Raw genomic sequence first — 15,106 nt, 5'->3', positions numbered from 1 at the left:
GGAGATGAAGTCTTGCTCTGTATCCTTGAACTTAGTATAGAACCCTGCGTAGCCTGGAATTCTTAGTGATTCTCCTGTGTCAGCCTCTGGCATGCCAAGGTAACTGGTGGATACCACCATCCCCAGCCTTGCATTTCTTTTTATTCTAATAATTCTAAAACAACTTTCTCTATTAGTTTTCTTTCTTTATTTTTTAATACATGCTTACAGTACATAGTCCTTGTTTTCAGTGAAGGCCCAAAGCAGACTGCAATGTTTTGAGCGATGTGAAAGTGATGGCAATTGTTTCTTCCTTTTAGACAGTTTAATTATTTTTTTGTTGTCTCCTTCTTTTAATCTTTTAATGCATAAATGCTGAGTAATAATGAGTTCTAGGGTAAGGAAATTTACTGAATGTTTCAGGATCTATTGAGAGCTGATCATGGTGATACCACCTATAATCCTAGCACTGAGGAGGCTGAGACAGGAGGATCACTGCCAGTTCAACAACAAAAAACAAAAGATCGAAGGGAAAAATCATTAACATCCCCTAATTAATCTTAGGTTTATGAAAGGATTCAGTGCACCCAGACGGTAATTGCAAGATATATTTTTTGTCTTTTTGAGACAGGGTCTCGCTATGCAGTTCAGGCTGGCCTTGAGCTCACTTTGTAGCCCAGGCTGGTCTTGAACTTGCAATGATCCTCCTGCCTCGGCCTCCTGAGTGCTTGGGATTACAGGCATGAGCCACCACGCCTGGCTCTTTTATTTTTTAAAATTAAATATTTTTTCTTCAGTACACCTGTAAGAAGAAATCATGAAATATCTGTCTTTACAAATAAAACTTGCCAAAAGTGGTGGCACACAGTTGGGAGCACATGGGAAGCTGAAGCAGAAGGTTTGCCTTTATATCAAGGCCAGCCTGGGCTATACAACAGGCGTATCTCAACAAAACAAACAAAAAGAACCTAAACTGGTGGTGGTTATGTTGGTTTGTTTTTAAAAACAGGTTTTTAGGGCCAGGGTTTTAGCTCAGTGGCACAAGTGCCTGCCTGGCAAGCTCGAGATCATGAGTTCAATCCCTGGTACCAAAAAAAAAAAAAAAGAAAAGAAAAAACATTCTGTGTCAAAAAACAGGTTTGTTGTTGTTTTTGTCTTTCTGAGACAGGGTCTCCCTATGCAGTTCAGGCTGGCCCTTAACTCACTTTGAAGTCCTGGCTGGCCTGCAACTTGCAATAATCTTCCAGCCTCAGCCTCCTGGGTGCTGGGCATGTGTCACCATGCCCAGCCTTAAAAAACATTTTTTTAGAAACTTTTTGGATCTGGTAAACCTTGATCAATTCTTTTTCTTTCTTTTTTTCTTTTTTCTTTTTTGGGTACCAGGGATCTAACTCATGACCTCACGCTTGCCAGTCAGGCACTGGGCCACTGAGCTGTATCCCCAGCCCACTTTGATCAATTCTAAGGGTTAATAGGATCTCTTGATTAATAGAAAGACATTCTTGATTTTAACTTAATGACTAGTTTTTAACCTTTTCCTTTAAAATTAGCACATTTTTATATATTGTTTAGAAAACTCCAAGACCATAAACACATTATTCTTTTATTTTTATTTTTAATTTTTTTTTGCTTTAACCTTTTATTTTTAAATTAACACTCAATAAGATATGGTGCCAGAAAAGGATCTAGGTTCTTTGTTTCCCGTGTGGCGGTGCAGTTGACTCCAGCCTAAGTTGTTGAAAGGCCTTGCTTCCCTACTCTTGCACAGTGTTTCCATCATGAATCAGGTATCTAATGTTTGTTTCTGGTTTCAGTTCCTTTGGTCTATTTGTTTATCATTGCAACAGTATCACTCTGCTTTAATTACTATGGTTTTATAATCTTGATAGCTGTCACTGTAAATTCTCCACGTCTGGGCTTCTAGATCAGGAATTAGTTTTTCTGGAAAGGACCATATGGTAAATAATTTTATGCTTTGTTGACCACATTTGGTCCTTATCAATTTTTTTCCCCTCTCTTTAATCCTTAGAAAATTGTACAAACTACTCTTGACAATATTTGGCCCATCGCAATAGTTTGTCTTGATCATTTTCTTTAGAATCATCTTCTCAGTTTTTAAAAACCTGCTGGAATTTTGATGAGCGTTATACAGAATCTGTTGACTTTTTTGAGAAATAATTGATATCTTAATAATATCAAAGTTGTTGATTGGTTTTAAGGTTAGAATCATATACCTCTTTGTATAATTGTCTTACTAGAATTAAAATTAGGCTACTAGGAACACTATAGCTTTTGTTCCTGTTTGTCATGATTATTCATATTTATAGTGATTACTTGTCTTTGGGAATTTTTATTCTAGGACCTTGGTTCTGGACAATAGAAAACAGGCATTAATTTTACAAGAAGATAAAAGGAAGCAGTTTGATTCCAGAATTTGGTATCTTATAATTCCCATGGCTTGATGATACAAATACAGTGATACAGACAATGTCTTGCTTAAGGATGTTTGTATTTCATTATACCATTTAGGTCTTTATACTTCATTTGGAAATTTTAGAACAAATTTTAAAATTCTAGTTCTAGATAGTTTTATACCTAGGTTTTGTTTGTTTGCTTGCTTGCTTGTGACAAGGTCTGACTATGTACTCCAGGCTGACCTCAACATCCTGAGTGTTGGGGCTACAGGCATGTGCCACTATGCCCAGCATAAAGTTTTTATTTTGTAGGGATTTATGGAACACTAACTATCAACAAAATTTTTCTAAATATTTATACTTCAGATGTTTTCCTTTTCATCTAACCAATGTGTCACAGTGCACGCATGTTTATAACTGTGTTTAGTGAATATATACTATGTTTTTACTATATTTCAAATAGAAGTTGTTATGTATATTAAAGGTCGTAGCATTTTATCATATTGCTATTGAAATGGTTTGTTTCTATTATGAGTTTCCTCTTCATAAATTTATTCCAAAGGCCTAAAAGCTCTTTTATCAATGAAAAAGGTTTTGATTGTCTCTCATTTTGTAACATCTGTGAGTTTTGGAAATTGGAAAACAACAGTGATAAATACTTGCCTTGGTATGTGTGGTATCGAAAGTGTATTTCAAATATTTGCAACAGTTTCCTGCTATAAAAATAAAACTGTTATCAGTTCATCTGAAAGTAAAATACTCTGCCTTTTTATTACTTTTATCAGCGCTTCTGCCATATTCTTTTGTTATCTGTTCCCCATTAGTGCCTCTTTTTGTCCTTTCCTCTGTTTCTCATCCATGCGCTCACCCATGCTCTTCTCTTTGTCTGGAGTCCTCTTCGTGCCATTTTTTGTTTCATACTTCTATTTTTCCTGCCCTGGGGCGTTTCACTAGTTGTGTATTGGGACTCCAGTAGTCCCACAGGAGCTCGGTGGTTAGCAAGGCAGGTGTGACCCATGTGTCTTGAATTCTGTTCTGATTGTTGATCTGTTTGTCTCAGTGGACTGTCAGTTCTTGAAGTTAGATATTATTCTTTCTAACTCTAACATAGTACCTAATGGTTAGCAAGTTTTCAAGAGATGTTATCTATGCCAAGACATCAGTCATGGGTAAACTTCTCAAGGGATTCACAATTTAGTTTAGAATAGCAGCATGTTCATACTCAGAATTTGTGATGCTACTAGGTAATATTGCGATGAGATTTCTCACCTGATTCTTGGATATTGTGAAAAATAATCTTGTCTAATCACAATAATTTATTAAAGCAGATGATTTTATACAGCTTTTGTGATCTAAAGTATTATTATTATGGTTACTTGGAATTAAGAATTGTAACTTCAAGAAAAGGGACCATGGGACTGGGGATTTAGCTCAGCTGCATAAGCGCCTGCCTTGCAAGCTCACGGTATTAAGTTTGATCCCCGGTACCACAAAAGGAAAGAAAAGGGACCAGACAATTACGAGCTCCAAAACAGCCCACTTTCTCTCTGTGAACGTGGTCTCCACTTCTGTCATTATGATTTAATGCCTCCGTGAGCTCCTCCCCTTTGCCCTTGAGAGCTGTCAGGTCTTCGCTGCTTTGCATAGACCGTCTTCTCTGTTGCTGCTTTCTCAGCCTCAGCAAACTGTAATTTCACTTTATATCCTTAATTTGGACTCCTGCCTCAGAGAAACAAGGCAGTCAGACCCAATAAAACTTCCTCCTAGCTCTTACTTTTACTTACCATGCTTGTTTGTTCATTTGTGTTTTTTAACAGTAACAAAATTTTGCTATAGGTAGAAAAACAGGCTCTGCAGAGTGGGTTTGAGCCAAGGAAAAGTATACCCTGTAGCATGAGGGTAAGCCACCATGTAAGCAAGAACCCAGTGACCTGGTTGTTTTTTGAGACAGGGTTTCAGTGTGTATTCCAGGCTGGCCTTGAAATTGCAGCAGTCTTCCTGCCTCAGCCTCCCAAGTGGTAGGATTACAGGCGAACTCCACCATACCCAGCCACTGTGCTCACTCTTCTCCTGATGAGGACTAATCTCTGTTAACGACTGTTAAAAAAAATACATATTACATTTGTGACTGCTAAAGAAATACATATTACATTTTTATCAAAGTAATGTGTTTACATGGTTTTTAAAGCCCACCCAGCAAAATGGCCACCCACTACCCAGATTCACTGATGTGTTTCCTAAACACCAAATAGCATGCTGCTCCCTTCTTTACTTACACTTCATTCAGCCTTGAAGTCACTGTGTAGCCCCGGCTGGTCTCAAACTCATGACAGTCCTGCCTCAGCCTCCCAAATGCTGGGATTACAGGTGTGAGCCACCATGCCTAGGTTGATGTATACATTTTAGATATTTGCTGTCTGAAAAGTTTTATGTCTTACTCTCCAAATCTGTCTGCCTAATATATTGATAACAGTTTTATGACTCATTGATTTTTACATTACTTTATACATGTTTATTATAGAGTTAAATAGTGTACTGTGATTATTTTCTTTCAAACAATAACTTTTCTAGAATTTCTAGCACGCTTGCTTTTTGCAATTTCTTCTTTAAAATAGTCCTCCATTCCTGCTGCGGAAAGTACCATCTTCTTTTTTCATTGGGGTTGGCAGAAAGGTTCTTTCTTTCTCTGAAGTCACACATTCTTTGGCTGCTTGATTGCTCTGCAGATCTTTTGTATGGTCCTTACTATATTTCCCTTGACTGTTCTCAGAGCTTAGAGTAGAGTTTATTGAATTTCATGGCTTCCTATTAGAGTGTAATGCCTCCTTTTCCTGAAGTGCGTACTCTAATAGCATGCTAAGAAAGTATGGGTGGGAAGTAGATTTTTTGAGTCTTCACATGTCTGAAAGTTTCTTATACTTGTCTAGGTAGGTGTTCCTTATTCCATACTTGACTAATAGTGTGGCAGTAGAAATTGAAGTTGAATATTAGAACTCAGGGCTTTGGATTCATTGTTCTGGTTTTTTTTGTTTGTTTGGTTGGTTTTTTTTTTTGTTTTTTCTGTCATCTAGAATAGCTATGGTTAAAAAAATTAGCTATGGTGATGTTTTGATTTTTTTCCTGGTTTAATTACTATCCCAACCTCCTCCAAACTTTTTTTCCGTAGTATTGTGAAATTTCACAGTGATTTGTTTGTTTGTTTGTTTTATTAGTTGTACTGATTGTGCTGGGCCCTAGCAAGCTGGAAATTAAAGTCTCTTTACTTGGAAATTTCTTTGAGCTATTTTTTCATTAGTTTTTGGTTTTTTCTTCCTTTCTTTTCTTTCTGGGACTTAATAGAATTTTAGATTCTCTCTCTCTCTCTCTTTCTCTCTCTCTCCCCCCCCTCCCTCCCTCCCTCTCTCTTTCTCCTTCTCCCTCCCTCCCTCCTTCCCTCCCTTTCTCCCTCTCGCTGCCTCCTTCCCTCCCTCTCTTCCCCTCTCCCCCTCCCCCTCTCCCCTCTCCCCTTCTCTCCCTCTTCCTCTCTCTCCCTCTCTCCCTCTCTCCCTCCTGTCTTTTTGAGTCAGGGTCTCACTATTTAGGCTGGCCTTAAACTTGAAACCGCTACTGATTACAGGGGTGCAGTACCCATTGACTTTGGCTATAAGGCATGGAAGTACTAGATGTCCTAAAGGACCTCTTACATTTCATACATACTCCTTTTTACCTGTTTGCCATACTCATCCAGTTTAATAAAATCATTATTGTGTTGTGTTCTCTAATGAAAGTGTTCTTGTCTTTGAAACTAAGACTTTTGACCAGCAAAGCCTAAAATCACAGGGATGGAGCTAAAGATTTTGCAGAACTTCAAAGGGGCTGGGGATTTAGCTCAGCGGCATAAGCGCATGCCTTGCAAGCAGGCCGTCATGAGTTCGATCCCTGCTACTGATTAAAAAAAAAAAAAAAAAAAGAGTTTGCAGAACCTCGATTACTCTTGATTGATTTCCCAGACAATGAAACTTTTTCATAGGTCTCATTAAAAGCATAAAAGGAATCAAGCTGTTTCTTTAGTCACCTAAGTCAGAAACCTTGGAATCATAAATGCTTTTTTCCATGATTATTTTATTCCTACTGGTTACAAAGTCATGCTGTCTTTCACATTACCCATTTTAATGTCTCTTCTATATCCTATTAATCACTGCCACAGAATAGATGTTGCCTCAGTTGCCTGTAGTGTAGAAGTAATCTTAGAACTCTTCTCCTTATTCGTTTGCTATTCTACTAAAGCAATTGTTGGTAGATCATATTTGGTGACTCTTCAGTGCTTATAATTTCAAACTCTTTAACTGGCTGGATTAATTCATCTGTTGTAACAGAGCAAAATATAGAAGGCTTTAATAAATTTATTCTCTCAGGATTTGTGTGGTAGCTCAGAAACCTAAGTTCCTTACTCTGTTGCCCGTATTTACATGGCCAAGATGCTTCACTACTATGTCAGAGTCATCATGAAAAAAGAAATGGTACTGGATGTTGTGGTACCCACCTGTAATCCCAGCACTTGGGAGACTGAGACAGGAGGATCACTTTGAGTTCAAAGCCAACTTGGGCTACATAGAGAATTCAGGACCATCCTAAACTCTATATTGAGCCCCTGTCTCAAATGAACAAAAAAAGAATGTGGCCTTTCCTTCATAAGGACAACCCAGAAGGGTGCGTGAATCATTTTCACTCTTAGTCCATTAGCTACAAGTTCTAGCTGCAAGAGAGGTTGGAAAAGTCTCTAGTCAAAGGACCCAGCTAAAAACATGGGCAATTTATTACTTGTAGAAAAAGGAGGAGTGAGGAGCAGTAGTCTCTGCCACACCAGGCATACAAGATCTTGACGACACTGATGGTTACCTGCCTCTTTCCCGTATTTCTTCGTGTTCTGCCTTTCCACTCTTTTTTCCAGCTCTCCATAGTATTCTTCCCTTTGCACTGGCCATGCTAAATAAACTACTTGAGCTTCCGAACATGCTACGATGGTGTGTGTTTTTATGCCTTTCCTTATATTGCTTCTTTAGCCTGATGTGCCCTCGCCACCATATTCCTCTCATCTCCAACACACTTCAGCAACTGCTTTCAGAGAATGTTTTTCAAGATGCAACTGAAGCATTTTCTTCTGTGTGAAGCCTTTCCTGAACAGTGCTCCTCTGCCCAGATGGAGCTGGCCATTTTCTCCTGTTACCCTTTTGTACACAGATAGACTTTAACCATTACACCTGTTGTCACGTATTTCTAAATTCTCTTTCCACCTTATTATAAAGCCTTTAAGGGCACAGGTGACATCTTATTCACATATTTCTTAGGTGGTGTACAGAGCCTGACAGCTTGCACTAAATGTGTTTTCATTGCGTGTGTGAGTCCATAAAACAAGCATCTTTGCCTGGATTTTTTCTCAGCGTGTCAGAACCCAGTCTTATGATATAGCTGCTGGTTTGTTTTTTGTTTTCATTTTTGTTTTTGTTGTTGTTTTAACTTTTGTCAATTAATCAAGATCAGTGCTAGCTCCAACAGTGTTTATAATTGTCCTGATTTTTGTTTCATACTTAGGTTTTCAATTCAAAAGTACTCTTAGAGTTTTGGAATTTGTTAATTTTCTTCTGTTTTTTCTGGCTATCAAAGCAGAATATTTATAATTGCTTTTTTTTTAATAATTCAGTGACTTGCTGCAGGAGATGTGTTGAAGTGAATTAGATAATGCTGACATGATTTAAAACCTGTCCTAAGACCTTCTGAGCACTGCCACCTTAACATACTGGTTCCAAGATACAGATGACAGGATTTGTTTAATGACTGGAAGAGTCATTGTTATAAACAAATTCTAAGGCAAGAATGCCTTCTGTATTCTTACATGGAGAATTTCCTTTTCTGCTTTACTGTCTTGAGTAATATCTTTTGTTTTACTTGTAGATTTGATGGTCCTCGAAGATTTGAGGATTTAGGGTCAAGGTGTGAAGGACCGAGACCCAAAGGGCCTCGTTTTGAAGGAAATCGCCCCGATGGGCCAAGACCCAGATATGAAGGTCACCCAGCAGAGGGCACTAAAGGCAAATGGGGAATGATTCCCCGGGGGCCAGCATCTCAATTTTATATTACCCCCAATACATCCCTAAGTCCTCGACAGAGTGGAACACAGTGGAAAGGCCCCAAACCAACTTTTGGACAGCAACATCAGCAGCAAGCTAAGTCACAAGCAGAACCTCTTTCAGGAAACAAAGACTCATTAGCAGACACCAGTAGTAACCAGCAGAAGAATTTTAAAATGCAATCAGCTACATTTCCCATTGCTGCAGATATAAAGGATGCCAAGGCGGCTCAGTCAAATGAGAATCTAAGCGACTCTCAACAAGAGCCACCTAAAAGCGAAGTCTCGGAAGGGCTCATAGAGACTTCAGATTGGGACCAGAATTCTCAAAGTATGGATACTCAAATGGACAAAACCCAAGGTGTTACACAGCCTGTATCCCTTGCAAATAAACCTCTACCTACTCAATCTACTTTTCCCTCAAAAACGGGGGGCATGGAGGGAGAAACCTCGGTAGCAACATCATCGTCATTAACTGCAGATAATGATTTTAAACCTTTGGGTATTGGTCTGCCCCATTCAGAAAACAACCAAGATAAAGGACTGCCTCGGCCAGATGGCAGAGATAATAGATTAGAAGGCAGTCGAGGTAGCAGCTCATCCTACAGAGGTCCTGCACAAGGCAGAATGGAAGACTCACGGGATAAAGGACTAGTAAACAGAGGTCGAGGCCAGGCAGTGAGTCGAGGCCCTGGGTTGGTCAAACAAGAAGACTTTCGTGATAAGATGATGGGTAGAAGAGAAGACAGTCGAGAGAAGATGAGCAGAGGAGAAGGCAGCCGGGACAGAGGGTTGGTGAGGCCGGGAAGCAGTCGGGAAAAAATGCCAGGTGGACTGCAAGGCAGCCAGGACAGGGGCAGGGCTGGCAGCCGAGAAGGGGGACCCCCTCGGAGGGCTGGAAGTCAGGAGAGAGGACCCCCTCGAAGGGCTGGAAGTAGGGAGAGGGTACCACCCCGGAGAGCTGGGAGCAGGGAGAGGGGTCCACCTCGAGGGCCTGGCAATCGGGAAAGGGCACTGGGCAGACCAGATTTTGGTCGTGATAGAGGTCCATTCAGACCGGAACCAGGAGATGGTGGGGAGAAAATGTATCCATATCACCGAGATGAGCCTTCTAGGGCTCCGTGGGACCATGGCGAAGAGAGAGGGCATGAAGAGTTCCCATTAGATGGCAGAAATGCTCCAATGGAACGAGAAAGACTTGATGACTGGGATAGAGAGAGATACTGGAGAGAGTGTGAGCGTGACTATCAAGATGATGCAGTAGATCCATATAACAGAGAGGAGCGGTTCTCAGCACCACCATCTCGGTCTCATGACGGAGATAGGCGAGGCCCCTGGTGGGATGATTGGGAGAGAGATCAGGATATGGATGAGGATTACAGTAGGGAAATGGACAGGGACTTGGACAGGGATGTAGATCGAATTGGAAGACCCATGGATATGTATGATAGAAATCTGGATAATGAGTGGGACAGAGATTATGGGAGACCAGTGGACGAACAAGAGTCACAGTTTCGTGAACGGGATATTCCATCTCTTCCACCTTTACCACCCCTCCCACCTCTTCCACCTTTGGATAGATATCGGGATGATAGATGGAGAGAAGAAAGAAATCGAGACCATGGTTATGATCGAGATTTCCGTGATAGGGGTGAGTTGAGGATTCGAGAGTATCCAGAAAGAGGAGATACGTGGCGGGAAAAGCGAGATTATGTTCCGGACAGACTGGACTGGGAAAGAGAACGGTTGTCAGACAGATGGTACCCATCTGATGTGGATAGACATTCCCCCATGGCGGAACATATGTCCTCCTCACATCATTCCTCTGAAATTATGGGGTCCGATGCAAATTTAGACTCTGACCAAGGCCTTGGAGGGGTAATGGTTCTCAGTCAGAGGCAGCACGAAATCATTTTGAAAGCTGCACAAGAACTGAAAATGCTTCGGTAAGTTTACTCCTTAAGATCATTTCTTTTAGTTGAAGTCACTTTTCAGACTGTTCTTTTTAAAGTGATACGATGTATTTGAATGGAATCATTTTAGTTTTTATCATGTACTTTCAGTTTGTGTTTCTGATCATTCAGTGCTGTTTGGGGATTAGTATTTGTGTTTAGGAGCTGCTAATTATAAATGTGTGCCCTGAGATGTGCAAATTGATTGCTGCTTTGGCCTTTGTAGATGTGTTCCTTGCCTGTGCATGTTTCAAGGGTTAAACTTCAACTTTGTAGGGCTCTGGCTTTCACAGTGCTTATATGTAATCTGTATTTTTTTCCTAACAGACGTTTTGTTCTATGGTATTAGATATGACAGGCTTCATATTCACAAATCTTTGGTATAACTTTGGAAAGTGGTATGTTTTTCTTTGTTGCAGCTCAAAATGGTTTATCTGGAAAAGTCTTAGATTTGTCGGTTGAGACTTCATCTGGGGGATGTTTTCTTTTTCTTTAAAATTAGAAGCAGATATTTCCACCTAAGGTTGATACTTGTGTCTGTATAATGAGCTATTTTTTTTGTGAGATGGTGAATAGAGTTTATATTCCTTGACTTATAATCAACTATGTAAAAAGTTGTCTACACACTGCTTCTCATGTAGTAGCAACAATAACAAAGCTAACAGTTTACTGCATGTGTAACTGTGCCTAGGAGACCCGCTAAATACTTTGAATACAATAACTCATCTAATCCTTAAAGCAGTTATATACCCGGAGGTAAGAACTGAGGAGACTGTAACAAATTGTGAGCTTTCTTAGCAGGGTTTTGAGAAATTAATGGTTAGGTTTTGATGATTCTAATGTATTGTGTCTCTCTTTCACTTGTGGTTGCATTTGTGGATGCTATGAATTGAATTTGTAACTAACGCTTGAAGTCTAAAAAACAAAATGTGAGGAAAGGTAATCATGGGTAAAGATGAAAGACCAGATGCGTTAGGCAGCAAAACAGGTTTTTCTGGTCCATAATACAGCCTAAGGCTTTTATTTTTTCCTATATTGCTCATGAAGGAGATGAGAAAGCATGCCATCAAATATTTAGCTATTCACTTTTAAACTATAGGCATCTCTAATCCGTACCTACTCTGTGCTGGGCACTGTGCTAATAACTTAGTGTGTATTGTCTTAGTCCTGCTATCTCAGATGCTTCTATTTCATAACACTTCATGGATGATGCTAAGACTCAGTTAAGTTTTCTTTGCAAATAGGTAGTAGACTCAGAATTTTAATTCAGTCTGTCTGACTCTAAAATCTGTGTTGTTTAGGGGAACACCAAACTGATTAGTGTTGCTAAGCTGCCAGAATTTCTTTTTCATTTAAAAATTTCTTTTTCATCTGTGATAAAATTGAAATGCTGGATAAAAGATGCTATTTCTTTATTATCCTTTTTTTAAAGGTGTTTCTAGGCAGAATCAACATAATTAAATTATAGTAAGTGATAGGTAATCTTGGTCATAGTTGAGTACAAGTAGGTTATATTGTATCTGTATAAAGTCAAGAATATAAGGAGTACTTATATGGTGCAGAAAATAGTCTTACGACTTTGTGTCTGTTCAGATCACTGTGCTGAACAAAATTTAAGAAGAAAATTTAAAAATCTAAAGAGATTACAGAGGTTACATCATGTTTGATTGGTATCATAGGGACTAGGAAAATAGCTCAGCAGCACAGCACCCGCTGGCAAGTGCAAGGCCCTGGGTTTGATTTCTGGTACCAAAAAAATCCGTATCATAAGAAAAAATTAAAGGAATTTGGTAAGGCTTTTAAAGAAAAACCCAAAGTGTTACATAATTAATCTTTAGGAATACGAAATGTTTTTAAAGGTATAAACTGACAGACTTCTCACTATCTACATAGGGACCATAAGATAAAAAAGGCCCACTGGAATAATTTTGAATTTTTTTTTCCTTGCAGTGTTTCAGTTCAAATCAAGGGCCTTGTGAATGCTAGGCAAATGCTTTACCACTGAGCTACACCCCCAGCCCTAATATCTGAATTTACATGCTTGGTAAAAAATGGCAGCTAGTTTAAATTTTTAAAACTGATGTGAAAGCCAAGTTTGAAAGGACTTTTTAGGCTTAAAGTTCAAAGCACCATTTTTTGACCTCTGATCTCATCAATATCAAAAATATAGCAAATCTTTTGATTGAATGAAAGAAATCATGATAAATAGGGAAAATATTAGTATAGTCAATTGAGGCAGGTTGTAGGATCTATTCTTAGATTATAAGATTATAAATACTTTATTTATAAATCTTTGATGATTAATGAAATTACCTCCATAAAAGCAAGCAGATGTTATACCAGAGGTACAGTTTGGTCACTGCAGAGGATTTTAGAGAAAAGTTTTCAGGTCCCTCTCTTTTTAAGTTTGGTATTAATTATAGTCCAATAGGAATGGTGTAAACATGCTTTATATACAGTGGTAATTTTATTTGTTTACAGGGAACAGAAAGAGCAGCTTCAAAAGATGAAAGACTTTGGGTCTGAGCCACAGATTGCTGACCATCTCCCACCCCAGGACTCGAGGTTGCAGAATACACCAAGACCTGGGATGTATCCGGTACGGGAAAATGTATGACCAGGAAATATAATAGTTTCTGCTTTGTGTATTTACACATTGCCAGACCTTATTTTATTACCATGCATAAAAGTTCTTCATATAAAAATGTGCACTTTAAGAAAGTAAAAGTGACAGTTGAACGGCTTTCTTTGAATGGGGAATAGCTGAGACAGGCTGTAGAAGGGTCTTGCTTTATAGTTCAGACTGACCTTGAAATGACTATCAAAGGGTGGCCTTGAACTCATTGCAGTTTGTAGTTTTCCTGCCTCAGCCTCCTGAGTGCTGTGCTTACAGGCATGCACCATGATTCCTGGATTGATCTTTGAACATCTTTAAAAATGATCTAACCAGGTGTGATAGTGCATGCGTGTAATCACAGCACTTGGGAGGCTAAAGCAGGAGAATCATTGAGTATTCAAGGCCAGCCTGAACTGCATAGTGAAACCGTGTCTCAAGAAGACAGTTAATGAATGAATTAATTAAAATAAATATGGTTAAAATGCATAAGGAATACTTTTTCCCCAGGTTTTGATGAGTAGACCAAATGAACTATGTGACTTCATGTTCACAGAATTATAAAAACTTCTAGTAATTTTTTGTGTTCAAATATCTGCTGTCCTGTTTCCTATTTAGGCCAGGCTAGATGTGAGCTTCATAGTGCTCTCTCCCTCTTTAGACAATAGGTTCAGCTGGAAGAGGGGTCACACAAATCCCAGTACATACCTCCGGGTCCCAGGCAGAAACAAAAAGAGCCATTTATGTTGAAGTTGAATGATTGGTTTCTCCCTTTGTTTTACTTTGAAGTTGTTGTTGTTTATCACTGTTATACCTGAAAGCCAGTGATAGACTTTTAAAATGTTATCATGCAAATAATTATAAAACAGCACAATGAGGGAGGAAAAATCCACTGTTGAGCCATTTCACCAAATTAACTCTTCATTTTTCAAGATCCTTTTCCACTGTGGTCTAACATACATACTCAAACATAGTTGTTGACATCAGTGACTAGATTCTTGTTCACTCTCCAGTCTTATCTACTGACTTTGATGTGCATCCATTTCTCATGGATGTGTCACCTATCAGACTAAGTATGCTTTATAATGGAGCTAATTTCCATTTGTCTTCGCACACCATCACTTAGTGGCCATAACTCAAAATCTGAACATCGACCTACATATTTGCTTTGTCCTGCTTCTCCATATTCAGACATATTATTCAGCTGTCCACCATTGTGACAAGTACCTGAGAGAGATCAAATGAAAGAGATTTATTTTGGCACATGGATTTCAGTCCATGGTAATTTGACTCCGTCATTTCTAGGCCTGTTGTAAGGAAAAGCATCATGGTGGGACAGAGTTGCTTACCTGTGGCAGCCAGAGAAAGAGAATGAGGGAGAAAGGGAAAGGGTAGGGGGAGAGAACACTGTATTAATAGATCTCTTCCTGCTTTTGCTCTGTCAAGGCCTCTGCCCTATTGAATGGCACAGAGCAGGTCTTCTCCATCACTTTACTGTTCCACATGCAAGGTGTCTCTGGAAGGAACCTCACAGACACACCTTGACGTGTGCTTTGTGCTTACTAATTTCCTAGGTGTTTGTTGATCCAATCAAGTGGACAATCAAGATCAAAGCATCATTTTACTGTCTTTTTAATATTGGTCAGATACAGTGTTCTCTATTCTCCACTTCCCTACAGTTTCAGTTCTAGTCTTAATTAGTGCTTGCCTGGATTATTTCAGAAACACACTAATTTGTCATCTTCATCCATTTTATTCTTCTCTAACCTATTCCATACTATGCTGCCACGATGGTTATTTTTAATCAAATTTTGAGGTGTATTTAGGTATAATACATATAATAACATACCCTACAGTTTGAGTTTTTTGGGGTTTATTGGCTTTGTTTTTTGTCTTTTTGAAACAAGGTTTTGTTATGCAGTTCAAGATGGCCTTGAACTCACTATATAGCCAAGGCTGGCCTTGAACTCACAGTGCTCCTGCTTCAGTCTCTCGAATGTTGGGATTCAGGAGTATGCCACTATGCCTGGCCTAGAGTTTT

General features: G+C 39.2%; 1 protein-coding gene across 4 annotated transcripts in view; it reads left to right on the top strand.

The window, feature by feature from the left end:
• Positions 1–15,106, top strand: part of Ylpm1 (YLP motif containing 1) — an 80,812-nt gene that overhangs the window by 22,149 nt on the left and 43,557 nt on the right. For 3 of the 4 annotated variants that reach the window (XR_010044751.1, XM_063240787.1, XM_063240786.1), the window contains exons 5-6: positions 8,325–10,445; positions 12,933–13,050. Coding sequence is in view for 3 of the 4 variants with exons in the window: in XM_063240787.1 (XP_063096857.1) it covers positions 8,325–10,445; positions 12,933–13,050 (2,239 nt within the window). In the remaining variant the exon portion in view is untranslated. The remainder of the gene's footprint in view (positions 1–8,324; positions 10,446–12,932; positions 13,051–15,106) is intronic. The other variant, XM_063240788.1, reaches the window with a different exon arrangement.

Source organism: Cavia porcellus, unplaced genomic scaffold (assembly GCF_034190915.1).
Source record: "Cavia porcellus strain 051 isolate PalLab524CR breed Dunkin Hartley unplaced genomic scaffold, mCavPor4.1 scaffold_31, whole genome shotgun sequence".
Classification (NCBI taxonomy): Eukaryota; Metazoa; Chordata; class Mammalia; order Rodentia; family Caviidae; genus Cavia; species Cavia porcellus.
This window is presented reverse-complemented; position numbering and strand designations above follow the sequence as displayed.